The 24316-nt window shown below is 36.2% G+C and overlaps 1 protein-coding gene across 9 annotated transcripts in view; it reads right to left on the bottom strand.

Annotated features, from left to right (window-relative positions):
* TNS3 (tensin 3) overlaps positions 1-24316 on the bottom strand; it is a 247068-nt gene that overhangs the window by 91497 nt on the left and 131255 nt on the right. For 7 of the 9 annotated variants that reach the window (XM_068674803.1, XM_068674806.1, XM_068674811.1 and 4 more), the window contains 10 exons: positions 22357-22407; positions 20775-20897; positions 18058-18122; positions 15036-15119; positions 12288-12400; positions 11079-11139; positions 10878-10953; positions 5832-5961; positions 4807-4872; positions 2453-2557 (listed from right to left, as the gene is read on the bottom strand). In XM_068674803.1, coding sequence (XP_068530904.1) covers positions 2453-2557; positions 4807-4872; positions 5832-5961; positions 10878-10953; positions 11079-11139; positions 12288-12400; positions 15036-15119; positions 18058-18122; positions 20775-20897; positions 22357-22407 — 874 coding nt within the window. Of the gene's footprint in view, positions 1-2452; positions 2558-4806; positions 4873-5831; positions 5962-10877; positions 10954-11078; positions 11140-12287; positions 12403-15035; positions 15120-18057; positions 18123-20774; positions 20898-22356; positions 22408-24316 lie in introns of those variants that run through there. The other 2 variants (XM_068674804.1, XM_068674812.1) reach the window with 2 other exon arrangements.

Here is a 24316-nt window from a genome sequence, read left to right as displayed (position 1 = left end):
GCTGTTTGCATTTATATGGAGAAAATTCATGCAGCCAAAGCCCAATTAGAGTTGCAGCTGGCCAGGTCTGTGGGAGACAATAAAAAGGGCTTTTTTTAATACTTAAACACAAAAAGAGAAAACATAGGTCCACTACTTGACGGGGATGATCACCTCACAAACAAGGACATATGCAAAGCAGAGACGTTTAATGCCTTCTTTGCCTCTTTCTTCAATGCCAATGATGGGCTTTGGGACCTCTGGTGCCCTGAGCTGGAGGACTATGATTTTGGGAATGATAAACTCCCAGTCAACCCTGAACGTGTGCAGGATTTGTTGCTCCACCTGGATCCATACAAGTCCATGGGGCCAGATGGGATTCATCCTAGGGTACTCAGAGAGCTGACTGACATCATTGCTGGACCTCTCTCAATTATTTTTCAATGGTCTTGGGAATCTTGATAGGTCCCAGTAGACTGGAAGCTGGCAAACGTTGTGCCAATTTTCAAGAAGGGCAAGAAAGAAGACCCTGTTAATTACAGGCCTGTCAGTCTCACCTCAGTGCCTGGTAAAATTATGAAGAAGATGATCCTTGAAGTTATTGAAGCACACCTGGGGGACAATGTAGTCACTGGTCATAGCCAACAGGGGTTCACGAGGTGTAGGCCCTGTTTGACAAATTTCATTTCCTTTTATGATAAGATCAACCATCTAGTTGATCAAGGGAAGCCAACTGATGCAATCTTTTGGGATTTCAGTAAAGCTTTTGATACATTTTCTCATAGGATCCTACTGGAAAAAACGTCCAGCATACAGCTAAGTAAAAACATCACACGATGGGTGAACAATTGGCTGATGGGTAGGGCTCAAACGGTTGTGGTAAATGGGGCCATATCAGGCTGGTGGACAGCCCCCAGGGCTCCATTTTAGGCTGGTTCTTTTCAATGTTTTCATAAACAATTTCGATGTAGGACTAAAACGTGTTTTGAGCAAATTTGCTGATGATACTAAACTGGGATGGATTGTTGATTCTGTTGAGGGTGGAAAGGCCTTGCAGAGAGATCTGGACAGATCAGAGAGCTGGGCAGTCACCAACCACGTGAAGTTTAACAAGAGCAAGTGCTGGGTCCTTCACCTGGGGCTGGTCAACCCTGGCTGCACGTACAGACTGGGGGGAGAGACGCTAGAGACCAGCCTCACAGAGAGGGGTCTGCGGGTTTTGGTTGACAGCAAGCTGAATATGAACCAGCAGTGTGCCCTGGCAAACAGGAGGGCTGCCACCCATGGAGAGGAGCCCACAGCGGTGCAGGAGGTCTGGTGGGAGCTGCTGCACGTGGGGGGCCCATGCTGAAGCAGGTTGTTCCTTAAGGACTGTGTCCCACATATTCAGCCCATGCAGTTCTTCTTCTCCCTTCCAACCCCTACAATTCTGTGATTCTATGATTCAAGAACTGCTGTTTGTGGGCAGCCCACACAGAATCAGTTCAGGAAAGACTGCATCCTGTGGGAGGGGCCCCACACTAGAGTAGGGGAATAGGACGAGGAGGAAGGAGCAGCTGAGACAGTGTTAGGGATTGAGGTAGAAGAGAGTGGATGGAGATGAAATGCTGTTTTTAGTTTGCTTTTAGTTCTCACTGTTCTAGTCTGTTATTATTTGTCAATAAATTACATTAATCTCCCTATGCAAACTCTGTTTTGCCCATGATGGTAATTGGTGAGTGATCTGTCTGTCCCTACCCTTGAGCCCTTTTCCTTCATATTTTCTCCCTCTGTTCGTTTGAAGGAGGGTGTGAGAGAGAGAGGTGTGGAGGAGTTTAGCTAGCCATTGGTGTGAAACCACCATAGTACTTACATGACAACTCCATCCATTAAAATCACAATCACTCCCTCAGGCACAGCATCAGGAAAGCATGCACTCTAAAGTCAGAATATGAAGGCTGCTATTGGAAGCTTTTATATTCTGCATTTACAAGCATATTACAGAAAAAAAAAAAATCTAAAGAAATAAAAGGACACTTCAGAAGTTGGTATATTTATAAGGTGAAATTTGCAAATATGCACATCTTTGCCTATTCATTTATCTATCATTTTACAGACTAATGCACCTCCTGTAACATTCCAGATAATATAGTAAGCACTCAAGGCCACATCATTTTGTTCTTAAAATTCCATATTAGTAGTCAAACTAGAAGCTTTACAATAAAAACTTTTTAAAGCTAGTTTACAAATAAGTAACTCATACCAACCATTTGCAACTCAATCCAATTCAATGTATTAACAAGAATCTCTTTTAAACAGCCTTCTTTCTATGGAAGAGTAAAGAGCCACTAAGATTAAAGAGACAGTGGTAGACAGCAACTTAATTCCTCACATCAGTGAGGTGGCAGTAGGTTCAAGTAAATGATATCTCTTTCCTCCCTTTCAGACACTCCTGCACAGTTGCCAAAGGTTTTGCCTTAACAGAATTACTCACCTTCCCCATCAGGGCTCATATTTTCATAGGAGTCCCAGCGTATCAGCGGGTCTGAGGTATTGTAATCAACTGTCACTCCATGGTCGTTCTGAAGGTGTTCACATCCTAAAAAATTAACATCTGTTTGAGACAAAAATCATATCTGAAATGATATACACACACATATGCGTGTGGCCTTCTGATAGAAGTCTGTTCCTGCAAATACAATACCATGTTCTTAGATTGGGAAGAAAGATTATATAAACCAACTAAAAATAGCCTAATTTATGTTTCATTACAGAAGGAACAAGCACAGAATTTTATCTTGAGCTTCTTGTTTATAATGTAGCTCTGATAACTTGTATCAGCCCCAAAACACCATGAACACAGCTGACCACACAGCCCTACAGGAAGACATCATAGAACTCTGTGTCTGTGTCTGGAGAAGCATGTTCTTAACTTGTTTTTAAGAAGTACAGTGTTATATGGATGTTGTGAGGCTTTCAAAACAAGGATAGTTAACATTAAAAGGACAAGAATACTATGGTCCTAAACCTTAACATGAAGGAAGAGAAAAAGTCACATTTATCTCAAGCAGATTTAGGAACCTTGTTACTTAAATATTTACATGCCTAATTCTCCTAGCAACTGCATCCTTTCCTAAAACTTGTATCACAAATTGTTATTTTCTAGGATATTGTGTTCAGTTTTGGGCTACCTGATACAAGAAAGACATAAATAAAGTGAAGCAAGTTCAGGGGAGGGCCACCAGGGTAGTTAGGACTGAAAGACTTGCCCTGGAGCGACAGGTTGAGGAACCAGGGCTTCTTCAGCCTGGGGATGAGACGGTTTGGGGTAACCTTACAGCAACACCCCCAAAGGCTACTGAGGAGACAGAGCCAGGTGGGTGAAAGGTGGGAAGGTAAGAAGGAACAGACATAAATTAAACATACAGAGTTTCCTTATCTTTAGGAGGAAAAATAGTTCACTACGAGGGCTGTCAGACACTGCCCAGAGTCTGCCCAGAGAGGTTGTGATGTCTCCATCCTTAGAGGTTTTCAAGACTTGGCTGGACATATGCTTTGGCAACCTGGACTGATCTCACAGATGACCTCGGATTCAGCAGGAGAATGGACTAGAGATAACCTGCAGTTATTCTATAATACTTTCAATGTGGAAAAGTCATTTGCAGAAACTGTAAACAAGTATTTCCAAAGTGAAATCTTCTTCCTAGACAGTTAGGAAGACAGCAACTGAAAACTAATTTCGAATTACTTAAAACCTTACATTCAGACAACTTGGAGCCTGCTAAAAAACACAGATCTGATTTGCCCTCTAAGGCAGATTTGAAAAAATTTTGGTAATTTTTCAGCCATGTAAGGTGACCTCTCTTCAAGCATTTACCATCCAGAAATGTTCAGATCCAGCTGTGAGAGTTTATTTATAAAGCCATTTTTTTCTTATATGACTTTCCAGCACACTAATTAAGATCTTCATGTTCAGCTAGAGAGAATCCAGCTTCTTATTGGCTGCTACCACAAATTTTTAAGTGATCAAACTAGTGAAAAAAATGAAAAGGAAAACATGCAATTCACAGGACGCCTAACAGGATTATGTGTGAGACAGACAGTTCAGAATACTTAGTTTTCATTCAGTTTCAGGCTGAATCCATACTTTTGGAAACACTGCAAAATGAGTAAGAACAGATCCATTAACAGATTAAACTGCAATATAAAGCATGATCTTAAGTTCTTCTTGCAGGCAGTAATTATGTATGATCTTAGACATAATAAAACAGAATATATTCTGGAGGCATACAGGATATACCCACAAGCCAACTTCAGAGCAGGCACATCTCCAAGGAAATTGTAACTACATCTCCTTATTCTAAATTATAGACAGTCAAAACTTCACCACTTCAACAAAAATAATCAGTTATAACAACATCCAGAAAAAGTTATGGAAATGACCACTGCTGTCACTTATACTGGGTCAAGCTACCTATACTGTATGTGTATACTACGCATGTTTCATACAGACATAAAAATGTTTTCTACTGGTTGTTAGCAACTGTTGTTGTATACCCTTAAAACAAAGTCAGATAACTCCTATGCGGTGTCTTCATTAAATTCTTCACATTTAAACCAAAAACATAAATGTATGTTTACATACATAAATGTACGTAAAATATTACATATTTCAATGCTGAAGTTGAATTTCCTATCTTCTAAAAGACAAGTGGAACAAGAGAGAAAAAAAGTTGTTTTGTTTCGTTTTTTTTTTTGTTTTCATTTGTTGTTGTTGTTGTTTTTAAGTATACATTTCAATGTGGTTTATATTTAAGCTAAGCATTCTTTTTTCTCCTGTATACTCACCTTGAATTTTCTCTGGGGTTTCTGAAAACACTAATTCCACTTTGCCATAATCAGGGAAACGGTCATCTGAAAATAAAAGCTAACATTTCAACAAGCTATCTCCCAGGAAAACAGTTCCAAGACACTCATAAATCAGAATTGTCTATAGCCATTAACACACGTACTCTTGTCACTCTTCTCACGTGGAATCTAGTGATTTGTTTCTAAAAAAGTCACACACATTCTTTGCCCCATGTGTTCTCCAGAAAGGATCAATTAAGTGTCAGTTGGAGTTCTGTTTACTTCTAAGAAAGTCAAAAACAGAAGAGCTGAACCACCCCTAGTCTGTGGCTATTAAAGGAAGACACACTCAGGAACAAAGTAAAATTGTTCTGTATATTGGCTAAATTGCAATGTTTGACCATAAGGGTTTTGTATAGGCACATGTTGCAGGAAAATACGTTTCATTTTAGTTTGTTAGTAACACAGGGTGTGGAAGTTATAATCCTGCAAATAAACATAAAAATAAAACTGAAATAATCCTTTGGAAAATATAAAGAGTAACTTGAGACATTTTCAAATATTTACGAAAACTTTGCCTCCATTTTTGGATACCTATTCTGAAGCATAATAGAAGTGTTCCACATTCAAGCAGTCCAGGTCACAAAACCAGTACCAGACTTTAAAACTTATCTTCAGTGAAAAGAGAATGCTTCAGCGTATTTCCTGCAATCATGAATAACAGAGTCATCGTTTTAAGCATGTCTGTTGTTGTTAAAAATATGAGAGGATGAGTTAAGGACTATGAAGCAGTATCTGTATTATTTTGACAACTTAACTCACATGAAGAGCTTTTGTTCTCATTAAGGGCTTACGTGTGTTACAGTGCTATGAATTAAAATAACACAAAGTAATCTCCCTCTCCCTGAACAACAGGATGGAAAAAAATCCTTTTGAAAACAGATTCTGAAGACTATCATCATATGCACAAACATACACTTGCATCCACACACGTAGAAATCTAACCAATTACAGAAGACAAGTACCTTTGTTGGCATTGTCCAAGTCCTCTTTACTAAATACCAAGCCATGTCCTTGAATAGCTCCAGTGTGAAACTGAAGGCGAAAAATCACATCACGAGTAGCTGACCGGTATTTTTTGTGATAACACTTCAGCTAGAAAGAAAGAAAGTAACATGTTAGAAAGCAATTTTTTGAAAATTGGAACAAATTTATGTGTATGCATTAAGTATCAATAAACCAGACTCAGTGCAATTTAGTGCAGACACCACTGTTGGTGTCAAACAAACAGGATATGCTTTATTCAATCCTTTAAAATTATACAGCCCCAAGGCAAGATAGTTCAGGATGTATAAATATAAATAGTCACTATTTTCATCACTATCAGTCACCAATCAGTAGATTACAATTCAGAATCACAACAGTTGTCATTGCAATGTTGGAATGCTGACTTACATCCATACTTCTTCATGGCACCCACTAAACTAATATAAAGCTAAATTACAGCACAGACATTTCAAAATAACCAGAATACACAGAGATTTTAGAAGCCTTCTCAGAAAGGCTGTAAAATGATTACATTTATTCTCGGACTTTTTTTTTAAACCTACTCTAGTGATGATAGGATCTTGTTTCATGTTACTGTTGGAAGTTGGCAGTAGTTTTGACACCTAGGCTAGAACAAGACAGAACTCTGAAAAAATTGCATTTACTACAAATTTCAATGGCTAAAGGTGAACATAATACAACTACTCTTCAACAGCACCCTCCCTCAGATCACTCCTATGGATATTTCACCCACCTATTCTGAGTCAAATGTTATACATGACCACTAAGAATTCTTACATGAATACATTAAAATTTTGGTAAACTTAGTCACAAGACTGAAAGGGATCTCAGTATTTTATAATAAAGCAAATGTTACTGAAATGCATTAAAAAAAAAATCTCCTTTTTCTAACCCAGACTGAAAAAAAATGTGTTCTAGAAAGAAGATACTGAATAACTGAGGAGCAAACAGTTATTCAAACTGAAGGGAAGTAAAGTAATACACAAAAGATGTAGGTGTTTAAGAGAGATGATTTAGAAAATTTAGAGTAAAACATAGTTATGAAATTCTTCACACTACAGGATTTTAAAAGCCTACATAAGCTTTGCTCTGTATCCTTCCTTACTCTACCCCTCTGATGCCTTAAATTCCAGAATTTCAACAGCACTGACGTGGTGCATACAACTGATACATTTCAGACCATACACCAGTTTAAGATTGTATGGTTTGTCTTCCTGCTGCCATACAGAATACCAGACACAAAACCGAAACACAGTGATAACAAGGTTCAGTTCCTCACTCAGACACAGATTTTCAGTGTAACCTAAGACAAGTGCCTCATTTTTCCCATCAATACTTTAGAGAGATTGTGAAGAAAAATCCATTTTGTGATTGTGTAGTAGTGATCTTATACAAAGGCAAGTGGCACATAATACCTATAGCTGTGCACAGAAAAGATGGAAAAAATGAAATGAAGTTTGGAAAGAATTCAGAACTTCTCCACAGTGACGTTCAGGGACAGCCAAAATATCTAACATATCATCTTCATCTAACATGAAGTCAACCAAGCAATGTTTTCAGACAAAAACAAATTCCATTTTTTAAGTATAAATAGTGTAAATACCCAAACACACTTGGAATGATCACTACAAGCTTCCTAGCATTTATCAATACATTTACAGTATCAACTCTTCAAGTAAGTACCATGAAGAGGTAATTCTTTTTTGCTAATTTGTACTACTGCTTGGTATATCTAACAAGGCTAAAAATGTATGTTTATAGAAGACTCCAGTATGAAACACAAAGCTTGCAGGTTTACAATAAAACACTCTACAATTAGTGTTCATTCAAATTGCGTTCTCTTAATCTAAACAGAAACAGAAGTAAGCTACCAACAGTTCTAATCAGGCACCTTTATGATGAGGATAAGAAACAAACTGTATGTGGCTTTCAGTTTTGAGAAAGCCTTCCAGTCTGACCCCTGCCTTTGGATGATTTGGATGTTTTTACTATTTCAAAAAGCATTTTAATTTTGGTTGGAGTGATATATTCAGATATGGTAAATACAGATATATTCAGATATGGTGAAATTGTGACCCCAGGGAAGATAGTACTCTCTTGCTGTTGCCTTCAAAGAGCTAGGAGATTTCACCTTCAAATTTAACAGCTCCATTATACCACTGCCATGAATGAGACAAATAAAGATAGATTGATGTAGATAAAGGATGCAACAGCAAATAACACTGTACAGATCCCCTGTTTTTTAGTGTTAGTAATGTAATCTGCTTACTACCTTACTACTAAAGAGTGCTTGCTGACATTCTTTCAGGTCTCCAAATTTTGTATTCAACCAAATGCTGAATTTCAGTTGATATGCATATGAAATGAGTTACATTCTACTTTTCTACTCTTCACATAACCAGAAGTCAGCTGCAATAGCTTTGGGTGTGCAAAAACATCTGGTTATCTGATCACCAGTTAAAACCATAGCTGTATAAGCAACAGCTGATTCTACCTGAGATTTTTTTTCAGGTATTCTCTATGCAAACCACATATAAGGGCTGGAAGGTTCTCTATGGAAATAATCATTAGTTTATCTAAACATGAGAATTTGGTGCTGTTTATTTCTTTGTATTTTAAAAGTGAATCTCCTTTAACATAGTGGTAACACTGGGCAAAGTATTTTAAATGTTGCTTTACATTCACTAAAATGAGCAAAGCATAGAAAACCTTGCCTATTGAAGGGATTTATTTCCCTTTTGTCCAACATACCTAACAGCATAATTTCATTAGAACCATAGATGTCAGTCCCTTAAACTGGCAAAATTTAAAGCCAAAAAAAACAGCTGGTATGTTTAATTAGAGAATGAATAACCTCCCATTCTCTATTATGCCCAGCAACTCTATGTAAAGGAGAATCACCATCATAAAGGATTAAAATTACAAGCTTGCAAAGTGAAAAATGAACAGAAGGGGGATTTAAGAGAGCCACTGATGAGAGATATCAGAACTAACCTGGCTCCAACATTTATAATCAGACTGAAAATAACTGTTATAATTCTATTTAATTTTAATATATAAACAAAAAGAAGCTTGAAGAAACATCAGAACTTTTTTAAGGTTATATACATTCCCTCCCAACTTTGCATTAAAGCATTATCTTATTTTCATCATTCTTTATTTTAACTCTTTAAACAGTAACATTGTTTTTACAAGTGGATCATACATGACAGTTTCTGAAGATGCAGAAAGCTAAATATCTAAACATGTAACCTCTAGTTTATCAAGACTTTTGTCTTTGCACAGTTGCAGAATTTACCCAGAATCTACTGGTTTTTGCTTAATCACATTTATAAAAATGCTGAAACTGTGTCAGTTCAGATAACTTTCTACTTTCTAATTCACACCAACGGTCTTAAAGAATCCTAATTTAGGATATCCTAAATCACGTATATAGAACTGTTCATTAAAAACTGGCCCCTCTTACCATCACTAAAAACGTACATCTAAACTCAGGATGCCAAAAGCATCATTTAGCACTCAGTATACTTAAAAGTCTAACTTTGGATTCTGACTCCATTACCATTTGATGTCATATTCAGAAATTAATACAAACTAGTGTAATATGCTGGGAAATTTATTTCAAACCCATGAAGTTCAGGCAGTTAAATCTTCTGGAATTGGAGGCAAGACATCTTATAGATGTTTCTTTTCCTGAAACCACAAATGGTTTTGCTTAACTGTAGCTAATAAACATTCATGATTAAATAGAAGTCTTTATTTAGGAAATAATATCATGCTGAGTAAGATGCTGGCTTTTTCACAAGAATTTCTTCCAGTAAGAGCATGGGATTAATGAAGTTGCCCTCTTTAAAAAGCATTAGTGAAAAGCTCATTTTTCCTTTTAAAAACACTTTTGAGATACAGTGAATTTCTCTTAGACTGAGTTCTTTTGTGATATATTCAATTTGCATCTGGCATCAACAGTGCTCTGATGAGTAACAAATATTCCTGAATGTGTAACTGTCCCAAACCTCCAGAATATACCAATTGATACCAGGATATTTTGATTCTTTTTCTCTTCTCCATTTCTCCGTGAAAGCAAAAAAAAAGATCAATGCACTAAATTGAATGGGGAGGGGAAGGAAAAAAAAGGGTAAAGGAAGGGAGGAGGAAAATAAAAATATTATCTCAAAAAAAAAAAAAGAAACAAAAGAAAAAACTAAAAGTCTGATGCCCTGACATAGAGGTCCAACATTTCTTAGTTTAAAAAATAAATAATATAAAAAACATTCTGAAACCTACCAGCAATATAAACACCAAGAATACTCTTTCTGACAATGCACATTCATTGTCTTATTAATTTGACCCTATCCTCTTAGTTTAACAAATTGAAAGGCACATCAACTATCTTTCTTTACTTTCCCTATGCATAACTGCAAATGACAAGCAAGAGAGAAGGCAAAGAGCTTTAAAATGATAGTGCTGCAATTCAACCACAGTTATACTTTCTACACAGCAAATTACACACAGATTGCTTCCAAACACTGCTTTTACTCATAGAATCAGAAAACTTTTATTTGGTTTTACACCTTCCTGAGTCCCCATATAATTTAAAACTAGTCAGGTATTTTCATAACAGGATATAGTTTCATAATTGCAGATCTTGCCTGCAAAGTTACAGGACAAGGACATTCTAACACTAAGTTACAAATACTCCCCAAGGCAATTTTTATAAAGAAGACAGCAGAACATGAACTACTGCACTTGGTGATGCTACAAAATGGAAATGCTAGGAATAATTGTTTTGGCTCTTTAAAACATTCTAGTCTGAGCTTTATAGGATCTTTCTTTCATATGAAAATCAAGGATGATAAATATATCAACTGAAACATATTTTATAGCATGTCTACAACTATTTTCTCTTTTTATTTATTTTATTTATTACTAGAATGCAAAAAAAGAAGAGAGACTATAATCCAAAAGGCATAGTACTAGACTTTCATTCCGTACAATTAACTTACCATAATATCACCCTTCAAAAGCTGGGCTGGCTCTATAGCAATGCAGATTCGGCTTTGATTTTCTGGCCCTACGCTACTTAACAGAAGAGAAAAGAAAATATAAATGGTTTAAAGAGACAAACAAGAAAATAAGATTATGTAATTCTGCAATTACAAGAATTAAAACATATTCAAGCATAAAGGAAAATGCCTAAGACTTACTATATTCCAGATGTATACAGTGGTTGCATAGCTTGGTATAACTTCAGAAAAGGCCGACAAGCTGAAAAAAAGTCAACAAAAAGGACTATTTCTGTAATTATTTTCCTTTTATCTCAATCTTACAACTAGGAAATTTCATGCTGAAATTCCAGTCATTCCACACTGCACAAAATGACACACAGACACAATGCTGACTGTCAAAACATCTTTCCAAACAAAACTGTCTTTTCCTTGAAAAAGTGTATGATTGTATTTTATGAAAAAGTTGATTTTATTCTGGTCTTCTTCTGGTCAAACTAGTTCTGAATAGGGGAGGGGATTTTAAAGGATTCTGGTGAGAAAAATTAGAAGGAACACTTTGTTCTTTTGAACTGTCTTTCTTCTTTCTTTCCCCCTTTATCTGGTGGGAAGCAAAATAAATGAGGGAAGAAAGAAAATGAACAAAACTAAAACAAAACCCAAAGCAAAATAAAAAGCATTTTCAAAATGTAACAAAATATTTATTCTACAGTTTTATTACAAATCTAATAAGTACTTCACATTTCTTACTACAACTAACAATATTCTTTCTTTATTGAAAACAGACAAATTTTAGAAATATAAAACACATGGAGCATCATAAATTTAAAATGGAGCATCATGAATTCATGTTGATGACATTTCATAAGACAGGTGCTATGTAACTCTTGGCTAGAGAAAATAAAGAGCTTTATCTTTACCATGCTGTTACCAATTTACCATGCTGTTAAAGCTTTAGCACAGTATCTTGGTTTGAAATTTTAACTTTAAATTTTTCTTTAAAGCAGATCACCTCAGAAGTGCACCATGTCCAAATAACTATCCTACAGAAAACCCAATCTCTACAGGAGATTTCCTCTCTAAAGAAGTTATATTTATGTTCACGTTTGTTTCCTAGAAGGAGGAAACTAGACTATGAAACGATCAGGTTCTCAGCTCCGCTGCAGGAACTGAGAGCACAACTATTCACAAACTAGGCATCATCTTTTCATTTAATAGAGGACGAAAATTTATTTCACCTGTTCTCATTTTGTATTCTTAGAACACTTCTCCTCATTCACTTACTAGGAATTTTTAGACTGATATCAAGGATTGATATCAAATTCAAGTTTTATGCAGGATTTTTAGAAAGGTCCAGACTGAAAAAAGGCTGTAATCCTACACATGGATATGAAAAGAGAGGTAATTTACCTCCTCCAGCATCAAAACTTGGGATACCATGGAGAATAACATAGTGCAGGAAAAGCGGGGTTGTATTCATTTTCACAGATCCAGATAGAAGGCCACTTAGAAACTGCACATATCTAAAAAGTAAAAAATTTATCTGTATTAGATAAAATCAGTAACGCAACTATATGGGGGAAACCCATTCTTTACACTACTATTTCTAGTCCATGGATACTAAATAGCATTGTGACATTATACACAACTCCAAAAGAATAATCTTCATAAAAGAGCATGAAAGGATGCTTTAATTCACCAAATTAATAAATACATGGCTGTTGTACTGCTACTGTTGATGTCTTCATTTTAGTTATATACATCACTATAAGAAAAGGACCAGCAGCAATACTGCTGTCGATCATTTCAGTACACATTTTTATTTGCAACTGTCTGAATTGGTCTGAATTGGCTTGCACAACAGATTTACAGTGAAGCACACTTCATTAAAACAAAAGCAACAAGTGCCTGCATCAGAAGTCTTAGCATAAAGGTTAATGTGTGCAAATAACATCTTTATATTGAGAAGTGCAGCACCATAACAACATGAAAATCATTGTACTGCTGCTATTTAATACCTGTTTTGATCATGAGTTCACAAGCATGTACATGCAAGTGAGTATTACTGCAGTGTCTGTTAAACATATTCCTCTTAGCTCTTTAAAAAAGCAAAAATCTCCATAACTGAGCACTTACTCCATGTTCCAGGTAACAACCATGCTCCTGTTAACAACTACAACTAAAGATATCCTGTTCAGCCATGACATCTTTACTACCCTAGAATGGGGGTTGTGGTGGTTTAGAATAGGTTTCTTATTATGGACAACTAGCAAGGCTCACTTTATTTTGAAATATTAAGATTACTACTTTGCTTTTTGGGTTCCTCCTTATATTTTTCTGAAAATATTTGGTTACGACTGAAGCACAGATTTAAAATTGTCATACCTATAGGACAAAAGCCAGTGGTAAAACATCTTACCAGTGACATCTCGATCTGAACATTTTCTCTCTATCACTACTTGTTTTTAATGATCCCAAAAATTCATCTGAATTCTTGAACCCCATTTCCTAAGGCAGTGCATTTGAGATGCTTACGGGTATTTAAATTCTAAGAAGTGTGTTCAAAGATTTATCCTGAAGATTTATATCAAAATTTTAAATATGAAGGCTATGTATCTGCACTTCTTATTCAGACAAACCTCCAGTGGCTTATCTAAAAGAAAGTATCCATTCTAAGTACTGTCAGAATGGATTCCAAATAGGATTTGTAGCCTATAGCATGGTTGGTTTCCTTTCCACTGTTAGAGCCTCTGACTAGCAGCTAGAGAGAAGCTAAATGGTATTTAGAGTGACAAACTTAATGGTCAGATTTTTATTTTTTTTTGAGGACAAAATTTAGTGAAGAAAATTTTTCAAAATACAAATAATGGGTGTATTTTCAAACTTTACCATTTTGTTATTCACCTAAATTATACCTGGTTATACATCAACTGGATTTTAACAAGGACATTGCTAATTTATTAGTCAATAATAATTTCAAAGAAAAGGAACATTAGAAGAGTGATTCAGGCCAGTAGCTCAACAACATAGGGTCAAAAGTCATTATAAAATTAGCCAGAAACATTGCAGAGCTGGTCTTACCTTTATCTGCAATAGCCTTACTACTACTGCCAGATCAGGCAAAGGTAGAAAAGTCCAGGTCCAATAGGAGAACAGTTTTGCAAATGCTTTGGAGAAACCCCTCTGTTCTTACAGGGAGCGTCATTCCAAAGTACATGCATGCACATGTATTTTGAAGACAGTAAAGGAAACTCAATTTCAATACTGCTGAGCAAAGATGCTAATTCCATCAGTCAGGAGGTGAACTGAGACACCACAGAGGAATTACGCATGTCTCCTCAAAGAGGGTATAGATAGGATAAAGAGAGCAAGATACTACCATTTATATCTATTTCATCTCTACCTTTATGATTTGCACATAGGTCACCTATGTCAGTAGCAACTGAAGCTTTCTGACAACGTAATTGTTAAAAACTGCCATAAGGCACAAGACACAGATGCTGCTGTGAGTATCCCTGGCTGTCACTGAGATGTGACTGCTGCAGGGGTGCTCATAATAATTTATCCTAACATAACATAACAGAATTTATGCACAAGGCCTCTTGATAGGAAGAAATTAAGAACATCTATTTCTTTTTGCTACTACAGTCCACACCTCTGTATCTGGCAAGGAACCACTCTAAAGTTCTTATTATTAAAATACAAGACATATATGCAGACCTAAAATTGTAAAAGAATGATGCCAGTAAATTTCTGTTTATGAAAAGTTTATTTGATGTCTAGTGGCATACTGTGTTATGATTTTTCAAGTGAAAAAGGACTATGCAGGTCACCACATGGGTTCAAGAGGCAATGTGAAGGCTTTTTTTATTTAGAGATGAACAGAACCAAGTGCCTTTTGTTTGTTATTTTTTGTTGCCTAATTACTAACAAAGCCTTATCATTCTAAAAGCTACTGTGTACAGGCTGATTAAAACCAAATGTGAACAGTAATTATTGAATCAGTCAAGGAAGATTAACATAAGATAAAGTGCTGACAATTCAGAAGTCACTGGAGGATCTTGTGGAAATAGCCTTTACACAGCATGTGAGGGAGTAAGTTACGGGGGCAGAAGATAACAATGACATTTCTTATTGGTATGAATTAGAAATAAATACCTTTTTTGGGATGGCTGCATTAAAGCTGAAACTTTATCATCAAAGAATTTCTTCATAGCAAATCTGTCTAGAGCTTGATCAGCACTGACAAAAGAGAGACACAGAGACACACTGTTATTCCAGTTTGGGGTTATCTTGGAAATTCATCAGGTTACTGCTTGAAATATGCCAACATTGTTGGAATAAAAAAGAATGAAATGAAAGGAAAAGAAAGTACCACCTAACTAGTAACCCTAGCACTTACAGGTCAGACAAGAATGTCTTTTTTTCTTTTTTTCTTTTTTTTTTTTCCTGCTGACACCTTCTTATTCCACACCTTAAGGCATTTTTCTTCCTGAGGCAAAGCACCCTCTCCCTTATTCAATTAGCTGAATTGCATATTTCCAGCACATTGTAATGCAATAGAATTACCAAAACCAAGCAGCTCAGGTTGCAAAAGGGATACTTGCCACAATTTCTTCAATGTTAAACAGGTGAGTTCTCTCTCTCAGATTTATTCCCTTTTTAAAAAATCTACAGCAACACTATGAAGGTGAAAACCATTATCTAGCTCTGACTATAGTTCAGTACATGAGGTGCCATGGATGCTGGGCTAGAGGATCATTTAAGCAGTCAAACAATTCATTCAGTCTTTGTTTCTTCTACCCTAAGCCACTAATGGAGCAAATGTTTTAAATAAAAGTATCAGCCTTTAGAGAAGAAATGATCTGCATCAGTTAACTACAAACTCTTCAAACATACACTTAAGGAAATACATTTTTAAAAATAAACTTTCTTCCATTCTCTATCCAGAATATAAATGGTTCCTATGCATGTCTTCTGTATCTGTGTGAAGGAAGGCAAAATGATGTATATGAACACACTGTTGGCCCTATGCTACCCCTCTGAAAGAGGTACATGTTCCTCCAGACACAGGCCTAGAGAATGTCAGAACGTCTCATCTCCAAAGGATGATATTACAATGCCAATAATGATGGTAACATTAGACATGCATCATGAAGACAAGTCTGCTAGAATAGGGTATAGTGTTATGATGTTTATGTTGTATATTTAGTATTAGAAAAGCTGAAAGACTAGAGATAGTGTTTAATGAACCAGTAGACAAATATTAGGATGGATACAGATCACTGTTTAAAAAAGCTATGAAAATAAGTGTCATAGAGCTGATGATTGGACTTCAATGTCTATGTCAAAACGGGTGAACCCATTTTATAACAGTTGTATGCTGTTAAGATATGACAAGATCATCATGTGAAAAAAAAGAGGAGCAGCTGAGGGAACTGGAGTTGTTTAGTCTGGAGAAAAGGAGGCTGAGGGGAGACCTCATTGCTCCCTACAGCTACCTGAAAGGAGGTTTCAGCAAGGAGGGATATCAGTCTCTTTTCTCATTTGAAGCAAGGAAACCATTTCAAGTTGCACCAGAGGAGATTTAGATTGGACATTAGAAGCAATTTCTTGATGGTTAGGGTGTGAAGCATTTGAATGGGCTGCCCAGGGAAGTGATACAATCCCCACCTCTGGAGGTATTAAATATATGTGTGGACTTGGCACTGAGGGACACAGTTTAGATGGGACTCAGTGGGTCAGGCTGGTGGTTGGACTTGATGATCTTGAAGGTCTTTTCCAACCTAGATGATTCTATGGTTCAAAGACACTAAATCTCAAAAATGAGCATGTACCAATATACATACCATACATCACCAATACTATTTTAACCCTATAAAGATAAGAAAAATGCAGAAATGTGAAGCTTTTTATCTGAGATCTGTTTGCCCAAGTTAAGTTTTACTGCACGTTAGTCCTTCCTAAATGAGAACATCAGATATCTGTAATCCAAACAGTTTTGCAACACAAAGCATTTTTCAGTAAGCCTAGATTTTTTTTTGGTATGTGCATACAAGCAATCGGAAATTTTATTTAGTGTGAGGAATCCGAGAAGTCTTCTCTATGAGTACTGTTTCTGACACAGCAGCCAGCACACTCAACAGTAGCATCTAAAATAATTCCTGCTTCTGTTATTTTGCTGTGTTTTGCTTCAATTTTGAAGAGTCTTAATGCTGGGGATATACAAACCCTAGCCAGGAAATTCCCTCAGCCCTGACAACCTTGTTGTTATACAGAAAAGCTAAGCTTTGAACAGGAACTGTCAGATATACAGAAATTTAAAGGATGGCTTCTAAACTCACTCCTCTCCTAAAAGCTACCTAGAGGAGTTCTGAATTTGTTTTGTAAAAGAAGACACCTCTCACCACTAGGCTCTACAGTTCACATCCAGATGTTTTTCTGTTATGACATTAGTAAAATGTATTTATAGGCAGGTACCACCTCATACCGGAAAACAATTTGATTTAAAAGTAAGATACATTTCATCCATTTGACAGCATTTATCAATTTTCATCTTCATTGACATATATTGTTAATTTTCAGTTCATAATTTGAGGACTCTTAAAGAAACAGTTGAAACAGAGCAATCAGACTCCTATTGTTTAAACTGACTGAAGACCTGCTCCTGCAAAATAAGATTCAGATTATGTCATAAACTGCTTTCTGCACTTTGATCGATGTCTGAGAATTCCCTGTTAAAATATTTGTTCTGGATTCTAATAACTATTTTCCATATGTACTTTAGGAATAGTTTCTCATGGATTCAAGAGAAACAACTTTAGGGATGTGGCAAATGGATGTGTTTAATAACTTAAAGATTGCATCAGTATATAAAAATGGTTTCAAACATTTCTTCATTCATCTTAAAAGACCCTTTAGATAACTTTTACACAGAATCATAGAATTCCTGATTAGAACAGACCTTTGATCTTCACTTAGTCAAACCTTCTGCTGAAAACAGAACCACAAGAAAACTACTACTTTAAGATGTGCTCCAAGACTCCTGAGAACCCTGGCTAGCAAACCTTAAGGAGGGAATTGAGCAACTCCACAATTACAAGACATCTTTTTCTGATCTTTTTCTAATTGTAAAAAATGCACAATATACATTCATTTATTTCCATTATTCATAGCTTACCTTGCAGAAACATTGGTGAAGTGCATATACGATGATATGACAACGCCTATCCTTCCTTTTCCTCCCTGTATTGGGAAAAAGGGAAATGGTAACTTATTTAATCTATACTGCATATCATTGAACATTGTTCTGCTTAAGACCCATGCTAAACAAGAACTTTAAGACATGCCTCTCTTGTGTTGTTTCAATGGTAGTATTCATGGACATAAGCTTATCTCTCTCTATTGCAAGGTGACACGAAAAATGCTAAGCATGATTTCTATACACGTCTGTCAAGTCTTACGTGATGGAGAGGAAAGCTTGCACAAATGGATGGCAACATCACACAGAGCAAAGCCTGTATCTAGCTATTCTGCAGTGATGAATTTTTCCCATCATGTTATTTGCACTAATCATTGTCCTCTGTGCTCAGAAGCTCTTGCACGCAGTGGAAATCAGTTTAAGAGGCTGAAGACTTATCTGTATCATACTGAAACTTTAACATAGGAACTTTAATTCCTAGCCTGTGTTTGAAAATATCACTTAGCAAATGACTTCCTAGCTCTTCATTCATATCCAAGAGCTGGGTCCTCAGGTGAACACATTAACTCCTATATATGCCTAGCCATAATACTAAGTTTTCTTGGTATTTTTTTTTAATGTTAGATTCATTACTTTTAATAGTTTTAAACTTTTAATTATTTCTTAAACATGCATTTAAAATGCTATCTTTTCATACCAAAACAAGGCAATATTTTTTTTTTTTTAAAGAACAGTAGTAAAGGGTTCTATCAATTATTTTATATAATTCTTTTCAGTGATCATTTAAGACAAGTCTAGACAATGTTGCAACTTCTGTTACAAAATGTTATAAAATACATATTTTGGAAAGCATATTATCTCTGACAGGTCTTGTCATTTTTACCTCCTTGACCCCACAGCATCTCAGACTTACAACTGCTGCTTGTTTTTCTATGGAGTATTTAAAAAATGTTATGGATCTTATTAAATAGTTTACATGACTTAAATTCAGTACAATTTACCAAGTGGTAATTCTCTCTGATTTCATAACATTCTCACACTCTCAGCTGACACAGGATAGCTACACCTATTTTTGTGTTTGGAAATATTTAAGTTACTACCAGGAGGTATTAATCAACTATACACTACCAATTCACCAAAAAAAATACATAGGAATATTTTGCCTCCTTTTTTTTTGTCCCATGTATGGGCCATTCTTCTGGCTGCAGTCCTGCAGCTAGTAAGAATTCAGTAGTGTTTCATACAATCATGGCATTCTGCCTGCAAGAAATAGAGGACTGGGGACTATACAACTTGACCTGAAGAACACCTACATTCTGTTTGAAGTAGTATCTGCCTGCAATACAGAGACAGATTTGTCTTACATCACCAGCACAACTGCCAACTCAGTTCTGAATTTATATTATTTATTTTTAATTAAGGCTTTTCTTTATTTCTCTTCATTGTGAGCAAGGAGAAGAAGCAGCACTGCACAATAATAGCATTACTGTATGACATTGCAGTTACCCAGACAGTTAGAACCTGTCTCGGTCCAGGAGGTACTTAATATCCTCATTTCCTACAACCATACTATTCTGTAAAGGGATGATGAACTATTAGTCAGAACTATTAGTCACTGTGCTATATTCAACATTGTCGGACATGTTTTCCAATACAGACAAAAAATGTGGTCCAGAAAACAGTATTATGTTGTGCCGGTAATTGCCTGAACACCCACTTTAGCATACTGAAAGCCATCTGGACACTTAACCTCTGTTGATCTGCAATGTGGACCCAACTAACAAGTCAAGCCTGTGAACTGTTGCCTAGCTTTATCCAACAACAAAATCCATAAATGTCACAGAATTTGAAATTCTTCTAAAGAGTTTGCCATTGAGCTGGAAAAAATCAAGAATCTAAGTAAATTCACAGAAATAGCAGAATCACAGAATCACAGAATTTTCTAGGTTGGAAGAGACCTCAAGATCATCGAGTCCAACCTCTGACCTAAAACTAACAGTCCCCACTAAACCATATCCCTAAGCTCTACATCTAAACGTCTTTTGAAGACTTCCAGGGATGGTGACTCCACCACCTCCCTGGGCAGCCCGTTCCAATGCCTCACAACCCTTTCAGTAAAGAAATTCTTCCTAACATCTAACCTAAAACTCCCCTGGCGTAACTTTAGCCCATTCCCCCTCGTCCTGTCACCAGGCACATGGGAGAACAGGCCAACCCCCACCTCGCTACAGCCTCCTTTAATGTACTTATACAGAGCAATAAGGTCACCCCTGAGCCTCCTCTTCTCTAGGCTGAACAAGCCCAGCTCCTTCAGCCGCTCCTCGTAGGACTTGCTCTCCAGGCCCCTCACCAGCTTCGTCGCCCTTCTTTGGACCCGCTCAAGCACCTCGATGTCCTTCTTGTAGCGAGGGGCCCAACTGACTACTTGCACTGACTACTGAGTTTGAAAAAGCAAACTAACATAACTGCATGCTATACTCAGAGTAGAAGCTAGAACATTATTTACAAAAAGGAAGAGATAACAAGCCTATAGGGTCTGTAGAATAAGGCCTACTTAAATCAACTGAAGATTTGGCACACCGTTTCCAACACTGAAAAGAGCAAACTTTTTTTTTTTTTTTTTTAATGAGTAAGGACAACCTTTTTGAGAATGATTTCAAGCTGATAGTCAATGAGTACTCCCAAAGCTCACCCACCTTGCAATGAATCACCACCACATGTTGAGGATCATTGTTCAACCATGACTCCATAGCCTTACAGATGGTGCACACTTTATCAAGAGGTGGTGCATGGAGGTCAGGCCACCCCACATCCATAATCTGCAGTTAAACAAATAACATTAACAAGAGTCACCTTTACCATAATACTCCGTATTAAAATTCTAACTTCTGATGGTTAGGAGTCTCCTTTCTTTTTCCAACCCTTGCAGATCATTTCATATTACATTTGAATGCCATGATGTAAATATATGTTTATGTGTTTCTTTTTCTTTAAAAAAAATTAAAAAAAAATAACCCTAGCATTTTGTAAAAAGAAACAACAAAAAAAAAAAAACCTCTCCCCCAAACCCACCAACCACTGATACATCACAACATTTCTGAAGACCTTAAAAGAATTTTCAATTAGAAAGTCAGGTATTTAATAATAGTAAAATACTTATAATGTCAAAATTAGAACAAAGAATGTTGACTGACCTGAGCAAATATTTTGTGATTATTTTTATTAAGTTTGCAATTTCTTTTCTTTTCTTTGTGTACAACAGATTTGATTCATTCATATTTTCTGTTCAACTTTAGTCACTATATAATACCGTTTACTCAAACTATTATATACTTAATTAACAGTAACAATATTGAACATTAACAAAAGCAGTAACCATGAACAACTTAAATCCTTCATGGTCAATAATCATAGAATCATAGAATATCCTGAGTTGGAAGGGACCCTTAAGGATCATCAAGTCCAACTCTTGATACCGCACAGGTCTACCCAAAAGTTCAGACCATGTGACTAAGTGCACAGTCCAATCTCTTCTTAAATTCAGACAGGCTCGGTGCAGTGACCACTTCCCTGGGGAGCCTGTTCCAGTGTGCAACCACCCTCTCTCTCTGTGAAGAACCCAGTAGTGAAGTAATGTACTCATTAGGTCAAAATTAAGAGTCCTTTTAGTATTCTTCTCTGGCAGCATATGTAAATCTACTACTATGAATGTACATCTGTGCTACTCACACCTTATAATAGCTGCTGAAGAGCAACTGCATTTCATTTTATACAATAAATACAACAGTGAGAAGGGAAAGGGTATGAGGAAAAGCAAAAGACATTTATAGGTCCTTTCCTTATGTCTCTATTTTACAAAGCAACTATGAAAAGACAACACAAAAGGAAAGCTCACATTTGAATTGAGTTCACTAGCTTCAGTCATTACACTTTATGTTACAATATATAACCCCTAATATCCCATGAGTGCAAAAGAAAAGCATGCTTGGAGCAAAATTTACTTCACTCAATAGGAATTTTCCAGTAGCCACAACAGGCTACTGTGTGTAAAGTCTAAGAAAACAACAGAAACAGCTTTGTAAAGCACAGATGTAACAGGCACAAAACAGAACTTGGGGGAAAATAAAAATACAGAAGGGAGGCATATGTTTTTTTTATGATCTTCCAAAAGGTATCTTACTCTGTATCAAGGCCTGTATAGCTTCAAGGCTTATCATGCCAATTAAGTTCTATTTAACGCTATAGAAAAAGAGGCAGGTTATGGAAGTGAGCCAATACCTTTGCATTAAGCTTGGTAAGGTCATATCTCTTTTCGGAAAGGTTTAGAACCTGTTCAGAAAAAAAGAAAATATATCAATGATCAAGACTTCACCGTTTATGTAGTAAGTCACTGTACTTTAAACAGATGATTATTAGTAGAAATGGCGGTGGTAGGACTTCAGATTTGCCTACTATTTTACTGAATTAAATTAACATTTAAAGTCAGGTAACATTAGCAAATGTAATTTAGGCAACCCCTAGAGTAAACTCAGTTATTATATGATGAAACTAAATGCACACTTCAAAAAAGGGCAGTAAAACTGTTTACATTCTATTTATTTCATATCTTTTTATTTTAGTTGAGGGTATACCGAGAGATCTGGACACTGCAAATTTACTGTAAAGCAGATTCAAAAGTTCAAAAATTCGAAAGGAAAAGTCCAGGAGGGTGGTTATGTATTATATATTTGAATTTGAGTGCTTGGCATGAACAGTCTCAGCAAACAAGCTAAGAGCTGAGTAGGCTACATTAAATCACTTTGAAGCTGATGCCTGCTCTTCATGGACAAAGGAGAAGCAGGAAGACATTATACCATCTTTAGGAAAAATTACAGTTTTTGAACAAGAATTACATCCAGAGAAAGGAAAAAAAAAAAAAAAAAAAAAAAACCATAACTAGCATGGTATCTAAGAAAACTGCTTATATTTTAAGTTGCATAAGGTTATGGAATCACACATGATATTGACCATAAAGGTCATTCATCACTTCAACTGACCTCAAACTCTGAAAAAAAAGAAAGTTTAAAACACCCATATAAAATTAGGAACACAGTCTTTATTCTAATAATCTGTCTGAATTTTAAACAGATTACTGATACAGAGCTAAACAGCAATCAAAAATTCATATATGCATTGCCCATACTATTTTGGATCAGGAAGACGTATCAACATTTGAAATTAAGACTACAGTTATTCTTCCAGAAAGACCAACTGTATTATATATATGTATATATACACATATACAAATACTGTTGTGTGAGAACTTTTCTTTATCCCTCTATCTTGTATTCATATTTAAGAACAGTTTGCAATTCTTGTGTGTTATCATACACATTTTTTCATGACGGATATGTCACTGCGATATCAGGTGCCAAACTCAAATCCTAGGATGTAGCCAAGTTCCTGTCAACCTATACAGTAGAGATCAAACTGAGATGCTACAGTAGTTGTCATCTCAGAATGGAGACCAGAAGACACGGATCCAACATTTCACATGAAACAAAAGAAGCGTTCACTAAAGGCTTTCATGAGAAGCATATTCTGCAAATAGATGTAAGTGGAAGATGAATTGCATTCTTTTTAGCCCCTTTTTGGTATAATCAAGGTATAGGTACATAGATTTGTACAGGAAAGATAAGCATTCTATGAAACTTAAATGATTTTTCCCCACATTTTAAGACCTCGTCTAATGAATAAAAAATGAAGTAATATTAAGCAGCTGGGGAAAAAGAAGCCTTTTCTTCTTATACACAGCAGAGAGGAAACACTCTTCACCCCTATATGATTTAAACCTGAACTGTGAAGAAACTTGAACTAGTAAGGTAATATTAATTCTCTCACTCTGCTGAATGCTCGGCAACAGAACAAAAATATGGAGGCCTTTTAGCACAAAAAAAAAAAATATGGAGACTTTTACAAAGATACTGAAGTGTGATACGCTTGGTCTGCTCTTTTATCAGATGACCACAAATACAAAACCTCAGAATGGAAAATAAAAAGAATCAAACAGCATGTGGCTGCAATTTTGGAACATGAAAGGCGTACTGTGGTCAAAACAACATTAAGTACTAACCAAGGAAAAATTCACTAGTCTGCAGCCCATTCCATTTAGGAGAAGAGACTGGGAGAGCAAGCAGGCAAAACTGTTCCACCAAGTGGGACTGAACTTACATGCTGAAGTTAGCACAGGCCTCATATG

This window comes from Anas acuta, chromosome 2 (genome assembly GCF_963932015.1).
Source record: "Anas acuta chromosome 2, bAnaAcu1.1, whole genome shotgun sequence".
NCBI classification, from domain to species: Eukaryota; Metazoa; Chordata; class Aves; order Anseriformes; family Anatidae; genus Anas; species Anas acuta.
This window is presented reverse-complemented; position numbering and strand designations above follow the sequence as displayed.